Source organism: Poecilia latipinna, unplaced genomic scaffold, assembly GCF_001443285.1.
Source record: "Poecilia latipinna isolate Pla-1442-1.1 unplaced genomic scaffold, P_latipinna-1.0 Scaffold785, whole genome shotgun sequence".
NCBI lineage: Eukaryota > Metazoa > Chordata > Actinopteri > Cyprinodontiformes > Poeciliidae > Poecilia > Poecilia latipinna.
The window spans coordinates 126,595-149,681 of record NW_015113401.1 but is presented as its reverse complement, the minus strand read 5'-3'; the positions used below and the strand labels follow the sequence as shown (position 1 = coordinate 149,681).

At 41.2% G+C, this 23,087-nt stretch overlaps 1 protein-coding gene and 1 long non-coding RNA gene across 4 annotated transcripts in view; one reads left to right on the top strand and one right to left on the bottom strand.

Moving 5' to 3' along the window:
• Positions 1-4,743: 4,743 nt before the first annotated feature.
• On the top strand, positions 4,744-22,268 carry LOC106956047 (uncharacterized). Its single transcript, XR_001426706.1, has 3 exons — positions 4,744-4,754; positions 9,549-9,554; positions 18,567-22,268. It is a non-coding gene; the product is annotated as an uncharacterized LOC106956047 (long non-coding RNA).
• The window catches only part of LOC106956041 (zinc finger SWIM domain-containing protein 6), a 69,939-nt gene continuing 59,251 nt past the window's right edge, over positions 12,400-23,087 (bottom strand). For all 3 annotated transcript variants that reach the window (XM_015046600.1, XM_015046599.1, XM_015046601.1), the window contains exons 11-14: positions 18,266-18,423; positions 17,665-17,828; positions 16,561-16,642; positions 12,400-16,463 (exon numbers count right to left, since the gene is read on the bottom strand). In XM_015046600.1, the coding sequence (XP_014902086.1) occupies positions 15,598-16,463; positions 16,561-16,642; positions 17,665-17,828; positions 18,266-18,423 (1,270 nt within the window). In that variant the 3' untranslated portion in view covers positions 12,400-15,597. The remainder of the gene's footprint in view (positions 16,464-16,560; positions 16,643-17,664; positions 17,829-18,265; positions 18,424-23,087) is intronic.

Sequence of the window (23,087 nt, the reverse complement as noted above, 5' to 3'; positions counted from 1 at the left end):
ATATATATATATATATATATATATATATTTTTTTATTTATTTATTTTCATCTGCCAGCTCCCTGGATTTGGGTTCTGCTCTTCATCATTTCATAACAAAAATGACCCATACTTAATTCCCCAGGCAAGCCTTATTGTGCACTGAGGTCAAAAACCGCTGATTTTTTTTGCATCAGGATACCAAATTCAGGGTACAAACCCTACCATTAGCAAATAGGATTTGCAGGAGTAAGAAGGTTAATGTGAGTGCGGCATAATCCAAAGTCCAGGAAGGTCTTCCAACTGAAATAAAACGCAGCATAAACTCGGTTCAAGGATTTAAAGTATACTCGATTTGATTTCAACTCACAAGAGCCCGTGTGGAGTGTGAAACCACATGACTTTCCAAATGGCCACGATAAATATTCAGCCCTGACAAAGCAGTTGATCATCATCGAAACAATGGAAAACCAACCCTGTCAGAGCTCAGTCAAGGTCTTCTGATGAATGCATCCTATTAAACCAGTGGAGGCTGGGATTTTTTTCACTTCCTCCCCATCATGGCGCCATGTTGTGTGTCACGGCGTCCTGTGACATGCAGCTCGTTTGGCACGACTCTAGGGATCTCTAATACCCCTGCAGCTTTCATAATGAACATGTGGCTTTTCTCTCTTGGGCACAATTTAGCGTAATTCATAAGCAGAGGACGGGGCATTAGCCAGATGGTGCTGTGGGTGGCATCCTTTCTCTGGCCATCCATTAGGACTGCGTTGGTGACAAGATTCCAATAAGGAAAGACAGACAAGGTTTCCACTTTCAGAATTCATCCAACTGTGTATATGTGTGTGTGTGTGTGTGTGTGTGTGTTTGTGTGTGTGTGTGTGTGTGAGTGAGTGGCATGACAACATTAAATGTGGATAACAGGGATGTGTACCGCAAATGCAGTCTTTGGGGACAGATGTAGTGTAATGAATACATGTAGATTTTGTAAAAAGAAAAGAAAAAAAGTAAATTGGTTGTGCAGCATCTTCACTAAATACTAAATGTTATGAACACAGTTCCTCTGGGATCTGCACATTAGTTAATAACAGATTCTCTGTTTAACTACAAAATGTCCTCTTTACAACTAAACATGCTTGGATTGCTTAATGTTGCCTTCATTCACAGGAACAGCTGCATTCTCAAAAAAAAAAAAAAAACAACAAACGAAAACAACTTGATTTTATTTAGGGGCATTTAAATTAAAGTAAAGATTTAAAATAAGCATTGAATTTAACGCATTGTATGATCAAAGATTGGTATCTTTTGAAACCTTTCAGAGATTTTGCATTTTTCCACATCTATTGATCCACTTTCACCACTTTCACAGTTTCTTGGACAGATATGTCAGATATGTAGTGTGAGGTATGCGCAGTTACTGCAGGCCCAAGTTCCTGAAGTAGGCTGATGAAGGTTAATAAATAAAATTTGATTCAGTGAAACTCTTAAGGAATGAAAGGAAGAGAGTCAACAATATAAAACAGGTCACAAAATATCACAACATGAAAATCAGACCAGGAGGACATCACCAAAATGAGACAAAAAAAAACAAAAAAACAACAACAACCTGGGATAATCAAGAAACTGTAGACAATAACCCCAAAAACTTTGCAGCACAATTACTGTGCTTCTTCTACAAAACTCCTCCTCCTGACCCCACCTATCAGTCCATCAAAATCTATCTTCATACAGTCCAGTTTAATCCAAGTCATGCCATAATGCACTCAGAGCAGAAGCTGAATAAACTGCATCATGTCACTGACTTTGCGGCAATCCTTCATTCTGATCAAGCACGTGGTGAAAGTGGAAATAAACAACTTCAGTTTGTGCTTTTTAATCCATGCATAGTTATACTCTTGTGACCAAATGCTTGGCGTTGTGTAGCGTCAGCTGCCTGCTGTCAGTCTAGAATTTAAACGTACCGCTATAATAATGTGAGGACTCAAAATGTGACATCTCTATGAAAAATAATACGTTTCAGAGGGATTTTCATTGATTTTTCCTGTTGCATGTCATAAAATGTCAAACCTAATTAGTTGCGCTTTAAAACAAAGCAGTCTTGAATGACATTATGTGAATAAAGTGGGTTTTGATGAAGCTGCAGCATATCATATTAATGCGTGAAAAATCCGGACGCATGACTAAAAAAGGAGCAACTGATTCTAGTCTATTCCTAACTGAGTGATATCTACAGACACACACTTCCTCTGAGTGATTGCAACTGACACAAACCCACGTACACTGTCACACACTTTCACACACTTTCTGATCAGCGGCTCTGTCTTGCGTGGCTCTCGCTTCGTCAGTGGAGGTGTCAGGGTCCCCATGGCAACAGCATAATGGGCCAGGCCTAATTCAATCCCAGGGGCGAACTGTGGGTCTGGCGGGGGAGATGCAGGAGGAGGAATCGGTCTGGGTCTGAAACCCATTCGAGTCAGGGCTGATGTGTTTTTAGCTGCTGCTATGCTGGGTCACTGAAGAGAAAACACTGTGTCCACGCTCAACTTTCACATCCACTCTCAATCTCGCCTTTGCTTCTCCTCCACGTACATTCACGCCCTAATTTATTTTCCACCACGCTCCGCTTCTGTCTATGCACTCACTTTTCAGTTCCCCCTTCTCGGACTCTCGTTCCCCCATCATTTCCTCCTATCTTGGTCCAGCTTTGGTCTCCGCTCAATCAATACTCTCTCAGTCTTCACGCTTCTCGGTATTCTCTCATTTTCTCCCACATTCAAGGAACCCTGCAGGACTTCATTAGGAGCTTTGGATCTTGTTGTATTATTGTTATCCCTCCCCGAAGAAGGCAGGGATTAGTGGCAGGACTGGAGACAACTTAAAGTAATAAGCTCGGATTGGAACGTCTGCAATCGCACAAATGCACGCGCCTTTACGGCTGCAGAAGGTGAGCGGGGAAAGGAGAGATCTAAATGCGAAAGGGTGGAGGCAGCAATCCCACAACTCCTGTGTTGTTATTTCCGTGCAAAACCAATCACACGCGGCTTCATATGTGCCGCCCAGAGAGAGTCGGGCTTGCAGCTTGTTATGGAAGGAGCAGTTTGTTACCCGGGGAGAACAGTGCATAACTCCTGTCACTGGTTCTGCATATAGAAAGGCCTGGGACTGGCCTGGGGCTATCTGCTTGCAGATGGGGGAGGGCGAGGGCGGGAGGAAGGATGTGGGTAGATTTGCATCCCTTTGACTGTATATCTCTGAGCACCAGAGGAAGAGGAGAGGAAGAGGTGAGGAAAGAGTGTGTGAATGCACCAGAAAATACACGGCGAGCGCTGCTAGCTGTAGCCGAGGTTCTGCGACTCATGCCATCTATTTAATCCAATCTGATTTACATACTGTAGTGCTCACCACAGTTGCACTTGACATAGAGTGTTTTTCACTAACACAAGCCACAGTCATGAGAGGGAAACTGTTGAGGCAAAGCAGCACTGTTCACACAGCCGTGCACAGGCTCACAGACCGGCCATTACGCTGACTTGAATGGATTTCTTGTGTGCATGAATAGCTCAGTGAGAAGGGGGGGGAAAAAAAGGACTATGTTTCCTCTCCATGGGTTCATATTGATATTCATAGGGCCTCTCCGCACCGAGAGCACAAATGTCAGTGAAAGCGGCCTTGATATATGCTCTCATTCTCTCCTCTTCCTGTCGCTCCATCCTTCTTTTTCCCCCCTCCGTCTCTCTTCCTCCTTCTTTGTTCCCTTTTCGCTGGACACATGCTGCCAGCTGCTGCCGGATAGAAAGGAAGAAGAAGGAGCGAGGAGATGATGGAGTGAGCGGGGGACATTATGTTGCTTCCCATTTAGGCTTTTAATCAACTAGCACTGGAATGTTAGGACTTTCTCTTCCTGTGGAGCCTTCCCACCTTGACCCTGATGGCGATTAATGCTGCAGTAAGCAGTCTCGGGTCATTTTAAATGTGAAGTTTTAGTCAACAATACAAAAAATGAATGTTCTGCAATCAGTTCCACTTATGTTTTGTATCTAAGGAACGTTTTACAGGAGAGGGAAAAAGGAGTCAAGTGCGTTTTTCCTCCATTTTTCAGCTTTTAGTGTGACAATATATAAACACAGGCAAATAGATTTAGGGTCTTTGGACAGCCATCCGGCAAGATGTTGGCAACAACAGCAAGATATGAAAAATATTTTTGGGTCGGGAGTAGGCAAGGTGCATAAATCTTTCCATATTTGTTAATTGTCTTTGGAAATCCTTGGATGTTGAAATTATTGGAACAGTTTTCTTTCTAGGTGGAGGAAAATGTGAAGCTCGGGACGAGGGATATCTGTTAGGTTGATGTCTTACAAGTAGAAAACAAGGCTTCACTTAGCATAACCTGGTACTGGAGGATGAAACTAATAGTCTTCTGCAATTTTCAGACTAAAAACTCCAGAAACAGGTAACATGAGCAGTCTGATACATGGGTAAGACATTGTAAAAAATGAATTGAAGAAACAATACATCATGTTGTATATAGCATAGCATTTCTGCTTTTTAAATAAATTTTATGTCAGACAATTTCCATGTTTCACTCAGCATGTTTCACAAACAAAGAGTGTGTTTGCCTATGCAAAAGTAGAACAACACAACTACTTTAAGTTCTTGTATTTGGACTGTCAGTTTTTAATAAATTTGTCTTTAAAACTGTACTCCTCTCCTCCTGCAGCCATCATTACAACAAGAACAAAACTCTCTTGTTCAGCCTGAGATTCATCTTGGGATATGGTAGGCTACAAATTATACACCAGATGCATTTTTTTATATTCAGGAAATGGATTTGTAGGATGCATTTGGAAGAGCCTTTGAATTTGGATAGTCTTTGGTAACATCTCTTTGACGTCATTGGCTAATCATCTATACTAAAAGTGTACTTACACTTCTGAATTTGAACAAAGTTACAAAACAGTCCCTAAAAAAAAAAGTTCACTCTAAGTTTTCAGCCATTTAGCAAATAGAAATAATTTTGGTAATTCTAAACAACCTGAAACAATAAAAGTTTAGTCTGGTTTAACTTCAGACATTAAAAAAGTGTGTTTGTGTTTTTTGCTTGGTGTATCTAAATATCTGGTTTCAGCCTTATTAATTACATACGGGCTGATGTTTTCAGTCCTTTATTTTTTAATAATGATGGTTACGACTGTTCTTACTTTGCCAGAAAGAATTGCGGTAGGAGGCCACTGCAGCAATTGTTCAGACAGACTTCTCTTGGATGAGAAATTTAATGGCAGTTTATTATTGCGCCAAGTGGTATTGTCACTCCTCACTTTAGAAAAATCCTGAAAATTGACCTTTAAAGCACTTTCTGAAATAAAGCTTCATTCAAGCTAATTGCGGCTCTTCAATCCAAACAAAACTCTGTTTGCCTCAAGTTTGACTATAAAAGGAGACAATATTTTATCATTTAGGAAAGTTGAGCGGAGATAAGACAAGCTGACATGCACGAAACAAAAACTAGATGAGGCTCTTCAGAGTAGCAGCATGTTCCAGGCCAAACCTCACATAATACGAGATCAGTTCCAGTGACTTTTGGCTGACTTGTCACACAAAGCTCTGTGTATTCCAGTAGCTTATAATAATTACCAATACTGGAACCAGTAAAACATTTGTGGGCCAGAAATTGTGAAAGAATAAAATTAAATGACGTGTGTAAGTTTGTTCTGAGATTTTATGTCCCTCTGAGGCTCGTTGTGCTCTGGCTGAAAACGGTGAGAATGTCAGAAGAGGTAAAAAAAAAAAAAAAAAAAAAAGATGGCACCGCAGTGTGTGCTCAGGGTGTAAGTTATGGCCGTAACTTTCTCACTCTGTCAGGCGCTTTAACCGTCTGTCCTGGAGGACACATTAACTTGGTATCCTTAAATAAAGTCCTTTAAATAAAGCTGGGGGAGTTAAATAATGAGAAAGCTGCTCCCACTGTCCTTTCTGCTTTTAAATGAACCTCTGCCTTTCTTATTAATGTCCTCTTATCGCTCATCACGGCCACTGACCCGCTGCTGTAACCCCTTCCCACTCAAGCGCACGAGCAGCTCCGGCAAGTGGTCGGCACAGAAGTAATTGAGGGCAATTTTCAAATTAAAATTTAAACCCCTCGTCCATCTTCGCGCGACGGGTTGGGGCGTAGGGAGAAGGGGTTTTTGGTGGGGGCTGATGACTTGATCAGGTTTTGCAAGGCGGGCAGGTACTCGGGCTGGGAGAGGTAGGATGATGAACGAGGGGCATTAATCTCTGTGACAGAGAGAGGGGAGTTAGCAGCAGTGATAGCAGCGCTAACGGCTTTAATTAGCATTTAATCAGACGCCTCGGGGCCAATGGAGGGAAGAGAGAGGAGATCAAACTCCAGCGGCCTTCTGCGTGGAGGGAAGCAAAGAGAGACGGTCCCTGTGGTGGCTGAGCCGATGCTGGAGGCTGTGCTGAAGAACACATGTCTATGATCCTCTTTTTGTACTCCTGTAATGATAGCAAGCTCGAAGCACCGTAAAGGCCCTGGACCTTTTGTCGACGGAGGCAGAGTTGGATGAACATAGACTGCACTCGCAGATACTGCTCTGGCTGAGAGCTTTTCCTAGCTAGACTTCAGTAGATCAGCAAATGAGCACTGATAAGGATAAAACTCTGGAGGATTTGGAGGTAATAAAGCTTATTCTTAAACCCTTGTGCTTGAAAATCCCTCTGATTTTGCATAAACCATTGAATGCTTGTGAAATGAAGTGAGTTATCAGGATCCTGGGCATTTAACATCACAATTTGCTTATTGTTTTCCTGTATGTCTGTTTTTCTTAGGTTTCTGAACCTCTCGGTTAAAGTGCAGTCATCCATCAATGAACCCGTTTCTTAACCTGATAATTCTGTTCAGGCCTGTGTGGCGCCGGAGAAAATCCTAGAAGCACTTGTGCAAAACCATGCTGCACCCTGTACTGGTCACCAGTCAATGCATATTCATACACTTAAAGTCAGTTCAATTCACCATTAATGCCTGCATGCTTAATGGAAAGGAGAGTTTGCACCTGTTTGTGTTGAGAAAAGGTAGAATATGTTTCATGCTTTTTTTGCAGAACCAAACTGTATTTTGACCCAGCTCAGAATCTCACAGCTTCTACGATTTTAGCTGGTTTGGGACCGCAGACGTTGGAGCTTATTCAGGGGTGCCATTCGTGTAAGAACCACTGCTGAGAGGAAACAGCAGTGTGTCATGTTTAAGGAGAACATCAATCATCACCACTCAACTAACAACTTATTTATGTCATCCAAATTCAAACCTTTAGGAGTATGTCGGAAAGTGGGCAGGTAAATGGTAGCTGAGGATGAAAAAAGCTGCTGTGGACAGCCGTGAAGGGGATGATGATCTGGCAACAGAGAGATTTGGCACAGATAGCATGGAGGATAAACTAGAACAAGGAGAGAAGAAGCTTAAGGATGGAAAACTACTCAAGAGGTAGGCATACTTATGCTTGACTACTGATCATCTGGTGAAGACAGGTTGTCTCATAGCTCCTCCAATCCTCAGCAGACACAGAGAAGATTGCAGACAAGTGGGGAGTAGTAGCAGAACAGTCACGGTCCTCAGCCAAAATCTGTTGACATTTGAAATATTAAGATTAACTAGTTTTATTTTTGAAATTATCTGAAAGATCTGCAGTTGTAAACAGGACAATGCTACTTGTCTCCTGGCAGTTTGGGGGCCCTGAGCACATGAGTTTTTGGCTGGCCTTACCTTTAAGTCTTTTCTTTGTCAACACTGTATACACCCATCAGGCATATATTGAACACAGATGTCAATAACCCTAATTCGTTCTCCGTTGAGCCACCTATTAGATGGTGGGCGGTACATGAAAGGAAGCGTTAAATTTTTCTTTGATTTTATGTGTGAGAAGCAGGAAAAAAAAATAGCTTGGTAAGAATTGTGATAATTAGATTACAAGGTCAAAGCACTGCAGACATTTAAAGTCTCACTGAAGTGAACCTAACATTTTCAGGACTGCAGCTGGTCCGAGGGCTTCCTCTTCAGAATGCATGACTTCCATTCGCCTGCAACAACAAACAGCGATTTTGTAACCCTCTGATTTCTGCTGTTTGCCTGCAAGGATGAGAAGTTTGTCAGAGGCAGAAAGCACTTTAGAATCTAAAATCTAAACCGCTTCTCACAGCTGCAGCCTGGAAAATGGAATTAAGGCATGCTTCAGTGAAAAGAGTAAGAAGGAGAGCAAAAAAAACAAAAAAACATCTGAAAACCAAAACTGTTTTCTCCTCCTGTATGATTAGTTGGGTAATGCAAATGCTGAACTTCACCGAGGTGTCCTGTGGGACTCTCACTCTCAGTTATGGTTCGGACTATTTTTATTTATTTTTATTTTTTTACTATTTTTCTGTTTATCACTTATTTATATGGAAAAAAATATATTTAACAAGTAACGGTTCCATACAGCTGTTTCCGCAGGTTTATTACAGTGCAGTTTAACTTTGGCACCAGAGTAAACATTGAGGCTTTTTATGCTTTTCATGCAGGGTAAGACGCCACGAACACTTCAATGTCAAAAGCATCAAATGCATTTTATGAGCCTTTTTTCAAAGCATCTCAAAGAATCCTTCGCTGTCTTTCTTTTAGAAAAGGCGACCTTATCTGTCATGTAGTTCTGGACGTACAGTGCCTTGCAAAAGCATTCAAACCCCTTGAACTTTTACACATTTTTCACACACTGCAACCACAGACTTCAATGAGATTCTACTTTGCAGATTAGCAAAAAGTAGGAAATATTTTGTGGTAGCAGGCCTGAAAGTCTCTTGGGTTATGCTTTTAGCAATTCTGCTTTGAAACATTGCTAAAGCTCGGTTGGGTCAGTTGGATTGGGTGAAGAGTGTCTGTGACCGTCAGTTGTTAAGTCTTGTCACAGATCCTTAATTGGATTTAGGTCTTGACTTTGACTAGGTCATTCTTACAAATAAATATGAATCTATTTAAGCCACCTTGGAAGATTAGATTACACACAAATACATTAAACTGTTCAGCTGATTTCTCAAAGCAGTTGATTGTTACCATTTCCAGACTGATAGATGTTAATGAAAGAATTTTTTAACAGTTCTTTAATTTTTTTAGATTTTAGTCAACTTCAGGTTGTCAGGTTCTGTAAGTGTTTTCTTGGTTGTAATGAGGCCAGGCTGAGGCCACTGAAACTGAATGAAGCTTTCCAGAAGTTTGCTAATCACAGTTAAGTTCATGATTTAACAAAAGAGACATTTTTGCATAGGCTGGTTATCAAAAAGAAACAAAAATTTAAAAACCGTACTCCATCCTAACCCACGTTTTGCAATTTGTTTGACAACCTCAAACAAACAGGCAAGAGAAAGTTGCAAGGGGCCAAACACTTTTCCACAGCGCAGCACAGAAGCTCTAAACAATGGCTGCTTTCTATGTGTGGAAGCTACATAAAGGACCTACTATATGAGAAAATGTCAAGACCATGATGTAGAGTCATGGTGCAGCGAGAGTGTGTGTCAAAGAGAAGCGACGATGAGTGCTCCAGATAGAAGAAGGTTTGATGGTGATGGTGAGGAAGAGGGCTTTTGGCATGAAAGGGCCCAGTGTGTGATCATGATGTCATTAGAAGTATAGAATAAGACAGACTGGAGGAGGCTGCTGTGCTGTGCTGCACCCAGGGGACGTCATTACCAACTGGAAGTGAGCAGGGACCTGAGTACAGGTCAGACACACAGGAAGTAGGCTAAGACACACACACACACACACACAAAGTAAGTGTATGCTTACTCACATCAATGCACACAGAGAATTTCTCATAGGCAGGCATCCGTCACATAAGAAATGGACAGTCCTGTCTGGCGTCCGACAGCAGACTCCTGCTTTTGTTACTAAACCTGACAAATTCTTCAATATCCGAGTGGACACCTCTGTAGACAAATGTACCTCATTAATGAGTGCCCACAGATGGACAACACACACGCATACACACTTGCAGGCAAACCCACAGTCGCGGGCTCGTGCTGCGCTAAGTTGCAGTGTGTACACCGGTGTAGCCGTCTGCGCTTCATTACTGTTCACACACAGACAGTTGCAGTGTTTTTGTGTCAATGTTTAATGAGGGGCTGGGAGTCTGGGGACCTTGCTGCTGTCAGGAGCTCCCTTAGTCTGGAGCTACCACCTGTTCCCATTGGTTCCCTAAAGACCTAAGCACACAAACTCACACACACACACACACACACGCATCATATTAAACCATACGCAGACATACAGAGGCATGCAAACAAGAAAACAGCACACAAACAGCATGTCTACAAAGCGGGCACACACTTGACAAACTGCATACACTGATTTAGTCATCCTGTGGCACCACTGTCAGCGCTGGAAACGTGTAAACAGGTTATTGTGGTTGGCTGAGCCTGGCTGCCTGACAGAAGCTACAAAGACCATGGGAATATCAATTGATACATTTCATATTCCTCGTGAGCTCGCCTGAGATGACAGTGTGAGAGCTGCTGCCAGAGAGAGTGATCCATCTCTACCTTTATTTCTGACACGGCTGGTGTGATGGAGACCTGACCGGCTCTCGCTTCAGCGTGAGCCTGCAGGTTCAAAGGCCGCGTGACCATAATTCTCCGTGACAAACACTCTGAAACAAAATGTTACGGTGTTGATTAGAAATTTATATCTCTTCATTAATTCCATGAATGCCAAATAAATGATGCATTTGAATGCACGAGCTGAAATCTGTTGTGGCTTTCGTCTAATCCACAAAAAGGTTCAGAATTACTCCAGAATTTGAGGATATATTCTGCTCCACCCCGTAATATTTCAAACAAGCCTCACATAGTTACCAGTTTAGACACATACTAGACATGCAATAGTTTTAAACTATATACTTGTCCTGAAACAAAATGTGAGTGCAGGAAAATGTGCCCAACATATACCAACAGAACTCAAAATACTCTCTAAAACTGTCTTTTCCTCTATTTCTCTTGAAGAAAAAAACTGCATGTCAAATAAAACCATTCAAAAAATCTAAAATATCTCAGAATGACTAAAGTCAATCCATCTCCAAGTTTTACAAAATACTTAAAAAATAAAAAACCCTCCCCTTACAGCTTTAACCAGCACCTCTCAAGGCCTCTGGTTTTCGGTTTGGAGTTGATTTAAACTCATTTTGCACCAAATCGGTTCATCTCTGGGACACAGAATCCATCTCCCTCATGAACATTCTCTTGCAGTAAATTGTTTGAACAGATGAACTCGGAAACTTCAGCAGTCTGGAAATTTAACCCAAGGAGGAACCAGAATTGTGAAGGTCCTCAATTCTCTTGCTTGATCTTTTTGCTGCATTTTTCAATGGCGTCGCACAAGAAAGCAATGGGAATGAATAAACATAACATGCTTTAAAACAATTTACAGTTCAAAAAACTAACTTTTATTAAAACAAAAAAACAAATCAATTATTGACTCATTAACAAGATTATAAAACAGTGATTTAGTTACATAAATAAATTGATATCGGTGTATCAAATCTTAATTTCATAAGCATGTATACATGGGTCATTGTAATAAATAAAATGAGAGCGCAGAAGATTCCTACACAAACCAAAAAGAGTAGAAAATAAAAAAAAAATAAAATAAAAAACAGCTAGACGACTCAAGAGGAAACTGTTTCCAAAGAGAACAAGAGACACTGGAGGACGGTTTTTTTTTTTGTTGTTTTTTTTGTTTTTTCCCATCAAACACGCGTGAGGAATTGCTTTGTTAAAGCATGGAGTTACACAGCCATTCACTTACTAATTAAGGACACTAAAGCTGGGACCAAAAAGGTTGGTTGTCTCTCACCTCTTTCGAACGCGTTTGGTTGTTAGATAGATCTTCTGTTTGGTTACTTTAAAGCGTTAAGACAAGGCAAGAGAAAAGGCTGCTTTTTATCTTTAATCAACACAACAACACAGACAAGACAAAAAATGAAAAACAGAAAGAAAAAAAATCAGAAGTACGGTCAAAAAGAAAATAAATAAAAAAAGACTAGTTATGGGACGAGAGCAGCGAGCTTTGCAGAGGAGACTCTGGAAATGCTGCTGCAAATGAAGGGAGAACTGAGGAGGCTCCATTTTCTAAAAGCTAGATTTGTCATACTGAAGCTCTGAACCTGTGTACGATTACAGACAGGGATCCTAATACTTTTTCCTTTTGACAAAACTGCTCTGGCAGTTGTTATATTTTTTCCCAAAATGAGATGGAGCTGAGAAACATTCTGAAATGAACGGACAAAAACATTATGCCGTTTTCGTTTTCCCAAAACTAATTTCATGGTACAACAGCAAAAAAAATGTGTCAGTATCTTCACAACCTCTTGGTTGTGCTGACCAGCAACCTGAAGCAGTCTACCTCCCTCCCCTTTCTACGCATCAATCAGCAGGAATGAAGTACAGTCATCCTCTCTGAAAGAAACTTTTCATTTATTGATAAAAAAAAAAAAAAAAAAAAATCCAGGGTCTCAAACATAAACACTTGTGGCTTTGTAAGTCCAAAAAGAAATACCTTCAAGGTGGTCATGCTAGTCTTTCTGATATGTTAATTTGAACAAAAGAGGAACAAAACAGAAAAAAATGAGAAGACAAAAAAGAGAAAGCGATGGAGAGCCAGAGAGCGAGAGAGAAAGAGAGAGAGAGAAAAGAGAAAGAGGGAGAGAGCAAACTACAGCGGCTTCAAGTATTTCACATTACATAGAATACTCTGTATAAATTAGTTAACATATACTTTCAGATCCTCCATATTCAGACATATACTATGGCATATATACAGAGTACAATAAATGCTTGCTCATGTCGTGTTTCTTTTTTTTTTTTTTTCCTTTTTCATCCTCGAAGTGAGACGTTCGATTTGTTCCACCTTTTTTTTTTTTTTTTTTCTTTTTTTCTTTTTCCTGCGTAGAGAAAATCCCTGAGAACGTTCCGGTTGCTGAATGTTCCACGTGACGAAATATAACAGTAGAAAGTCTAAATGTTTGTGATTCACATGCACAGAGCGGAGTGACACTGGCCTCGGCTGAAAACACCTTACAGTGAGGGCCGCGAGGAAGAGGGAGGGGCAGCAGAGCAGAGAAGGGACTTCAGGAGGATTCTGACTCTTTGTTTCCGTTTAACGCTGGATTTCAAACATTTTTTTTTTTTTTATTATTATTTTTTTAATTAACACTGTGAGCTATCATAGTGAATAAATATGAACGCAAAAACTGGGAGCAGGTTCAATACCACATTATGAGGTAGCCATCTCCCCCCCGCACCCCCCCCAAGGAATTTCTTGCGCAAAATAACCGCAACTACAGCTGCTTACAAAAGGATTCATACTCTTTGACTTTGAGTCTCAAAAGTGTGGCATGCATATGTATTCAGCCCCTCTTTACTCAGTGCTAGAGAACATCGGTGAACAGAATAGTGAACACACTAGACAGGTCAGGGATAAAGTCAAGTCAAGATTCCAAGCTTCAAACATCTGAAAAGAGGAAAAAAAAAAAAAAAAAAAGTGGTGCAGCTGCAGCCTTGCCGAGTTATGACCATCCACCTAAACGGACAGGCCAGACAACAAGGAGAGTGTTACTCAGAGAACCAGTCAAGAAGCCCATGGGAACTCTGGAGGAGATAGAGATCCTCAGCTCAGGTGGGAGACAAGACGACTACTATTCTTCCTTATATTTTTGTTCTAATTCAAGTCACTGCTTTAAAACATGTTTTGCAGTTTCCCTGTGTCCAGCATACAGTTTCAGTAATTTTGTGTTTGACTTTTGAAAAACTTTGGTACAACATCCTTATATATCTTATGTAAAACTGACCTTGACCTAGTTGTGCACTCCAAAAGTAAGGCTTCTAAGGAAGACTGCCAAGGAGGAAGCCAGTGTTGAAAGAACGGCATGAAAACAAAATCCCAGCTGCAATCTGCCACAAACCACGGAGGAACACTCCAAATATGTGGTCAGATGAGGTCAAAATCAAACATTCAGCTTGCAATCTAAAACACTACGTCTGGCAGAAAACCAACAATGAACAATATCCTGACAACAACTCGGCTATAATGAAACAGAGTGTTTGCAGAGTCATGCTGTGGGGCTGTGCTAATTGAGCAGGGAAAGAAAACTGACAGAGTGGATAAGATTGACCGAGTTTAATAGAGGACAATCCTGGAAGAAATAAAGGGTGGAGACTTAGGTTGAGGTTCACCCTCCAGCAGAATAAGGATCTTAAGCATGCTGCTATAGCAACACCGGTGCTTCAATTCAAATCCAAATTAAAATCCAGACATAAATCTAATTGATGCTTCCTTCAATCTGACTGAGTTTGAGAAATTTTGCAAAAAAGAAACATCTGCAGATGCGTAAATCTGGTAGAGCCATCGCCCAAAACAACTCTACAAAGTATTGACTCAGGGGGGCTGAATACATGCATATGACTGGCACACTTTTCAGATATTTGTTTCAGAAAAAAATGTGAAAATCACGTATCATTTTCCTCCCACTTCACAAATATGCCCAACACAAGAACTATAAAATCAAACATTGATGTTTGTGTCTCCAACGCTATCCAAATGCGAGAAAGCTCAGGAGGTATAAGTTCTTTTGAAAAGCGCCATAAATCAGCCCGGTTTCAGCAATGAAGAACTCCGCCTGCAACGCGTTGCATTAATGTAGATATAACACTTCACTTTTTGACGCGTCGCCACTGCGGCGCGTGGGTAAAATTGTACGACAATAATAATAACAGTAATTATAACGACAAGAGTTAGCTAAGAGCATTGTTGTGTGGAAAGTGACCCAGAGAAAGCTAACGGCTGCTCAAGTGCTGCTGCTGCTGCTGTGTGGTAGGAAATGCTGATGGTGCCTTTTTTAAGTCAGTGCTAACCCAAGCTGTGCCGAGCCGAGCGAAGCTGTGCAATGCTGCCCAGGGCCCATCAGCAGGGGCCTAGACCAAGGGAGGTGCTCTGTGTCATTTTAAAGCCTTAGTTTCTCTTTGAGGATACCGAGACATTGAAATTGGTCTGTTTTGTTTTTTTTTTCTTGATTTTTTTTTTGTTTGTTTTTTAAACATGAGCGCTATTGTACAAAGGCTTCAGCCACTCATTAACATAAAACTCAGTATAAACTGAGAATAGGGGGGCCGGGGGGGAGCAAAAAGATGCTTGAAAATCATAAAAAAAATATATATATATATATATATATATATATATATATATAAAGAAAAAGCCATTTCACGTTTCATTTTCATCTCGCACACATGTAGAGAAGTACACACAACATTCACAATGTGACAAATTTCCTCTCTCCTTAAAAATAAAAAAAAATGCTTCTGTACACATAAGTAGTAATAATAATAATAATAATAATAATAATAATAATAGCAATAATGTTTATAACAATAACAACAGCAAGAACAATAATACCGCATGTGGCTCTTGATTTTTTTGTCATCTTTTCCTTTCTCTTTTTGCTTCATTCTACAAGTCACGTCCCTCTTACCTGTCTATTAGTCCAAAAGAAGTTCAAAAGGCAGACTCAAGTTAATAGAAAAGTACTAGAGTGGAAGAGGAGCCTCGCCCTCAGCCGAACCGCTCCCGAACTAGCATCATCAGTTTCTTTTTGCCCTTGTAAATCTGTTTCAGGTTGTCTATGAACTGGGTGAACTGGATGTGTCCGTCGTGAGCCATCATGAACGTCTCCCGGGCCTTCCCCAGGAACTCGATGAACTCGCTGTAGTGCCGCGGGCTGATGTGCGTGAGCCTCGAGTGCGTAGTGTTAATGTAGGCCCCGATGGTTGCGTCCAGCAGCTGCCTGAGCGGCGCCTTGTCCAGCGACATCAGCTTCCCAGAGTTCCTGCGGCTGTGCAGCGCCGACACCATGCCCGGGGTGGTCAGCGTGCACCGCCGCAAAATGTCAGACAAAACGGTGGCGCACTTCACACTTTTGACCACCAGGGGGATGACGGCGGCCAGCTCGTTCTTGCCCAGCGAGTGGCTGAGCGCGCAGGCCCACAGTACGTCGTTAATGGCCGGATGCGTGTCCTGGTTGTAGCTGAGGTTCAGGTGAGCCATGGCTAACGTCGCCAGCTTGTACGCTCGCATCGGATAGCCGCGGTGCTCCATGTAGCGCGCAATGGTGAACAGCTGCGTGTAGCTCATTCCCGTTGCTGCAGCGTCCAGTACAATCTGGTAGGCTGTCTCGAAGGCAATGTGGTCTTTTTCACAGAGTGTGAGAGCGGAGAGGGCGCAGTTCTGGGGGTCCTTCATGGCACACTGCAGGGCGAGCGTACGGGCGGACGAGGCCAGGTTCTCCTGCTGGTGGCAGTCCAGGTGCAGGCGAACTATGGTGCTGTTGGACATGACAGTGGTCGCCACAATACTGGTGGCTTCTGTGGGAGTGAAGAGCGTGAACCAGCTCTGCATGATGCTGTCCAGTGCATAGACACCTGGAGGACACATTTTGAGAGGAAAAATAAAAACAATAGGTGAGGTTAAATTTGGAGAACAACGGCAGATCTAGCTCATGATGGGAATAAGACTCACCAACTTCAGTGGCACACGTGACCAACCAGCGAACCATCTCTCTCCTCCTCCAGTTCAACGTGGACAGTGTTATTCTCATGACCTGAAGGAGGCAAGAAGTGATGGAGAAGGGAGAGACAGGTGAGTTAATTCATTATCTGAAGGGCTGAACTGTTTTCCTTTCCAGCTCATGTTAATTCTGCGGCAGGCTATCGAGCAGATACAGATGGATTTATAAAATGCCAAAACACATAAAAACACTGCATGCAGGAAAGCTTTTCCATTACGGTTTGGTCCAAACTAATCTCATTAACAACCTTGATTAAGTTCATAGAGGTTAATGTCAGTGATACTGAGGTCTGGACTTTGACTTAGATATTGCAACACATTGTTGCTATAATTTTTGCTTATTTTTTCAGGCATTGTTTCGTAGATTTCCTTTCAGCAAAATGCATGCACACATTTAAAATGGAACCAACACATAAAATAAATATTTGAAGAAACTATTATAAAAATAAAGTCATGGTGCAAGAATGCTATCGTTCATTTGAGGCAGGAATTAAATCATTTATATGCAACATATTGAGGGTAAAATGAAAGAAAATAGAAAAGTATTTGCTTAGTTATGATTAGAAGCTCCTGGTCCAGGAAGACTGGGTTGGTAGAATTTCTAGAACAAATGTTATTCCTAAGAGCAAAACAAATCAGTGCAGAATTTGCATGATTACATCATTCACAGCAACTGGTGAATATAAAACGCAGCAATGCAACAAAATAATACTACAAAAAAGAACAGGGATTCTGGTAAAATAACCGAATCAACACGCAGAACTTTAAAACCGTGCAAGAACATGTCCAGACATTTAAAAAAAATAAACTTTTCAAAATGTGTGTCTGTACAAAAGCCTTTTAACTTACAGGAGATGGATTTTTTTTTGAGAGAGAGAGAACTACAGGAACTACAGGAAACTGAAACTTTTAGGAAGATAAAAACCGTTTCACCTGCTTATCAGTGACTATAGCCTCAGGTGCCAAACACAAGTGAGCCCCACCAACCGTCTGATTTGTGATTACTGCTAGAAGCGGGTGGCCATTTCTGCCGCCGGCCACTATGTGTTTGCACACCTGCAGTCCGAGCTCCAGAGAAACCTTAAGAAGAGTGATGTCCGGCAGGCTGTCCATGAGAGTGGCGATCTTGAAAGCATCCTGTGCCAGTTTGAAGATGTGAGACGAGGAGTGGATGTTTTTCTGGATGGACTCCAGGACCGTCTCCAACCTGCGACTGTCACCTACGAGGATACAAGCCAGAAATAAGTTAGGGTAAGGTCATCACTTAATCAACTTAAACTAAACTTTAAACGGACTGTTATTTAACTTTTATTTGGTAGGGGACAAAAGACTGAGAAGTAATTGTCAACAAAATGAGTTGTGCCACAATTATTGGTACCGCTAGTAATTCCTAGAGCAATAATCTAATTCAGGCATTATTGCAATTTGTGTCTAAATTAAATTGGCTCCGAAGGTGTAGAAGCTTTTAATTAATAATGCTTTGTTTCCTCTTTTCCTGGGGTATAGTTTTGATGTAACACAGAAGTCCCATGTTTCTTAAAATGGGAAAGGCAAGAGAAGTTGGCCATCAAGTAAGCTAGGTGTGTCTTTATCTTAGTAAATAAAGAAATGCCTACAAGAGAGTAAGCCTTGTTTTTCGAAGCAAGTGAATTTGTACCTTTAGCTGCAGTGAGCATGGTGGAGGCCAGCTCACACTGCTGAGACTCTATATGGCTCAGGGTGAACCAGCGCGGGTAGCGATTGGGAACTACAGACACAATGTGGTGAGGTCGCGAGAGGTCACCGGACGATGCCGTGGACTCCAACACCGGCAACCTGACAGAGAGACACAGTTAAAAAAAAAAAAAGGTGTTCTTTGTGAGATACATTTTCCATTTTAAAAATATGACATTACTTTTAAAGTTTTCCTTTTACTTTAATAATTAGAAACTTTCGCAAAATGATGGGGGGGGGGGAAGCAGAAGAAAGATAAATGAGGGTTGATGATCAGAGAGAACCACATTAAAGTTGCCCAAATGATCAACATCATAATGAAATCACTTCTTTCTTCCTAGTGTAACAAGCAGTCAGACAGGAATACTGCATAGACAGAAAAAGTCTTCATTATGGCGCTTTGAGTGTGACTTCAAAATGAAAATGACTCAAGTCGCCACCGGGGGGATTTCAGTTACCCTATCCCTGCAATTTACTTTCAACCTACCATTTAATCACCTAGAAACTAAGGTATAATTAGTATTTTCTTCACTCTAATTGGTCATAATGAAGTCAGAGTTGTGCAACACCTGCTGGAGGATGGAAGAGCTTCTCAGGTTTCTGTCTCTTATTATAATAATCCAGACGGGGCCGAGGCTTCTGGAGCATCAGGAGCCCCATACGATTACCACTGTGGCCTGCTCATCTCCTATTCTACTTCACTTTTTTTTTCTTTCCTGCCTCTGCTCCCACCTCAGTTTCAAAGGTCTTCTTTCCTTCAGAAGACGGCACAACCTGGCCTTCTCTCAGCCAATCACAAAGCTAATTGAGTCCATGGGGAAATTAAGGAATTCACCTTCCAGCCCTGTAAGGCTGGACACACATCAAACAAATACCAACACACATCAGTGAAAAGAGACCCACATCGAGCGCGCGCGCACACACACACCTGCCCTTTTGAAAACACATCAAAGCTGCCTGGTAAAAGCAACGTGATGCTAAATGCCAGTTTCAATTTCAGAGCAAAGTGCATGTGATCTTGCTGCCACGTGAGTGAAGGCATGTACAAGAACAAAAAACAAAACAGTCTTGTCTTTTGCTCACTTTTGCCCACAAGAGCACAAGGGGAGGGCTGAGCTCTCAGACAGCAAAAGTGCTAAAAAAAAAAAAAAAAACACAACAAAAGTGTGAACACCAGCACTTGCTGCAAAATAGAGATGCTTGCGAGCTCCAGCAACGGCAGAGTTCATGCCACATACAACTGAGGAGCTGCTAAAAGCTTCTACCACACTGGGGCCTTCAGAAAGATTCCTGGGGTGTAGAACTGCAAAGCAAAGCAGAGTTAAAAAAAAAAAAAAAAAAAAAGAGAGAGAGAGAGCCTTGACTAAAGATGGAGGCCTCATCAACATTCCTGTCTTTGTTTGGTTTTCACCAGAGAGCCAGAGGCCTCCATTGGATAAGAACTTGAGAGGACTGAAAAATAGTTTCCTCAAAAGGTTTGGGAGGAAAAAGCTATACCAGGTTATTGTTCAGTAGAAAACAAAAGAAAAAAAATGATTACAAAAAGGACTGAAAAAGTCTTTGTGGGCTGCTTGATAAAATAGCACAAGGACAGTTTATTCAGTGATGCTTTCTCATTGAGCATGTTGCACCCCCTGCCAAACAGTGCTTACACGTTTTAAACGCTGGGACATTGCCAGACAAACTCTCAAGTCATTGACAAGTGTGATGAAAGCAAATTAAATCCGCTTTTCTTTACAACCATGCTGAAATAGAAATGTGTCATCAATAACTATAAAGACTATGGAAGCAATATTGAAGTGCTACGCTATTTTGTCAAAGTGAAGTTTGCTAGCACACAACATCATCTGCTGAAATAAGTCCAAGTAAATGGAGAAATGCTTTAATCCTAAAACTCTGCATTGCAACTACAGCTGCTTACAAAAGGATTCATAATTAATCTCTTCACCAAGAAGAGATTAATTAAAAACCGCCTGTGTTTATGTTTTATACACATGTTGAACTGTTGCCCTGTTGTGTTGATGAAGTCAGCAAATAATATCTTTGGTTTGGTCAACAACACTAAGTTACTGTATTTATCAATCTGGAAGTAAAAAGAAATGATACAGTGAAACACAAGATAAAAAGTGTTTTGGCATCAGAGTTGCCATCGTTACTAAAATAAAGGGCTGATTTAACAGCAAACAGATTCTTTAAAAACATGATACATTGCAACTATGAGACACTTATTTTGAAGTACAAAAGGAATCATTTTTTGGGTTATATCCCTGTTGCGTTGACAAAGTTGTCTAATAAAGATGCTGACAATGCTTGATAATACCTTTATCTGGCAGCATTTGGATACTAAGCAAAAGAACTTAAAAAGCCACAGAATGAGAAGCAAACTACAAATGATTTGTAGATCATTCTACAAATCATAAAGATATGGCGAGTAGATAACTGTTAGGTGCCAACAATGCTAACGTGAGAATCTGCTTCTTAGCTCTTATAAGCAATGATGTGAACTTGACAACCTATAGTTTTGAAATAATTTTGAGATGATTCACATCAGTTCAATTCAAAAATACTTTTTTGGTCCCAGAGGGAATAAACATATTACACAATTATCTTCAAAGAGCAGTCAGTATTACAGTGGTTCTGAAGAAGCCTCCGACTGAAGACAATGTTGTTGTGTAGCGGTCTCATGAAGAGAATGCCCAGTACTGCCTTGACTAATTTTCTTGATTTTATGCAAAATCCTTCTTTGCACCATCCTCTCCAAAGCTTCCACAGTCGTCCCGAGAACAGAACCAGCCTTCTTTATCAGGTTGTTGAGCCTTTTAAAGTCTCTGACCCTGATACAGCTTCCTCAACAGATAATGACAGAAAAGATTACACTCTCCACAAGAGACATGTAGAGTGTTTCATAGCAACTTGCTGCAAATCTTGAAGCGCATATGCTTTCTCAAGGAGTAAACTATGTTCAGTCACTTCATGCAGATCCAGTTTGTTGTTCAGGTCAAAACCGAAGCATTTATGCTCCACCTCCTCCACCTCTTCTCTCATCATAGAAACAAGGTTTGACCCTGGTGTCTGCTAACTATGCTAAAAGTTAGCACTCCTATTGGTGCTAAGTTGAAGGACTAACCTGACACTATGGTTTTAAATTAATGAAACCTTTATATTATTAGGAATGTGAAATTCAATATTTTATTCACGAGGACCACTTCAGAATTAGAAACAAAACATTGAGAAGCCAAATCTGCACAAGAATATCAAACAGCCATTGTAGATTTTTTTTTTTTTTTTAAACAAAGTGGAATATTTTCTCTGTCTGTGAAACAAACAGAAATGTTCAACCTCTGGTATTCGTGAGCTGGATGAATGAAGACGGAAACAGTCCCTGGATACGCACATGCAATTAGACATTTCATAAACAGTTATGTAGGAGAATAGCAGGCGAAATTGTAAGCCTGCTGATGGCCAAAGTTTATTTATGGACACAAACAGGACGAACTATAAAGAAAATCTGTAGCAAAGAGGCTCAGCTGAGATGATGAGAAAAAGCAGTCCAGATAGGTTTTACCTAAATCCTGAGGCCCTTTGGGTTTCTGCTCTGCATCACCATGACGACTGACCTCTTTACCTCATGCTGCGTTTCCCGCTCTGACTGTAAACAGCCTTCACTTTCACCATTCATCAAACGCACATCTATCAGCTACATGCGACACATCCGGTGGAAGACCGCGACTGTATACACAAACTCTTTCAAGGGGAGATTTTCAAGAAGGACCAAGTCGTACATGACCAAACACGGAATATCTTTCTTTTGTTTTGTTTTTTTTGTTTCTTTCAAAGTGTGCGCGATGATTAAAACGACAATTTGCCATCAGCATTTCATTCTAAGACTGAAAAGAGAGGCTGCACAGTGGCGCAGATGGTAGAGCTGTTGCCTTGCAGCAAGAAGGTTCTGGGTTCAATTCCCAGCCCTGATCCTTCTGCATGGAGTTTGCATGTTCTCCCTGTGCACGCATGGGCTTTCTCCGGGTACTCCGGTTTCCTCCCACAGTCCAAAAACATGACTGTCAGGTTAATTGGTCTCTCCAAATTGTCCCTAGGTGTGAGTGTGTGTCTCTGTGCAGACTGGCAACCTGTCCAGGGTGTACCTCGCCTCTCACCCGGAACCCTCCCGACCCCACACAAGGGTGTAAAGAAAATAGATGGATGGATTTAAAAGTAGAAGGACAACATATACAGCATAAGTGGTTATTTCAGCAGGAATGTGCAGAAACTGTTGTTCCCATAAGAATCAGATGATATTTCATCAGATATATAAATTAGCTTTGAAGTTAACATTAGGGTGCAACAGTCTGTCAGTGAAGGAGCTTTCCAGTTCAAAAACAGCTTTATGCATGGAGACTCTCGGTGAATTGGAGAGCTCGTTCAGTGGCAGGCTGCAGTTTTCTTTAACTTTGGTCCTTTATTTTTCTGCAAAGCACTTTTAAAGGACCTTGTTTATGAATGCTGCAAAACAAATAGACATACTACATGTAGAAGAGTAAAGGTGAATGAATACAAATGCATGGAATTAAATGCATGCATCATTTTTTAAAGCCATAGTTCAGTGGCTATGCTTCTATGCAAGGCAGTGTATGTGTTTAGGATGAACTACAAATCTTGGCAAAGCGTTGATACATTCCTGGCAAACATGCAAAAGCACTCTGATTGTTCCATTTAATGCAGCAAATATTTGGCCAAAACTGGAACAAGATCAAATTATTTAAAAT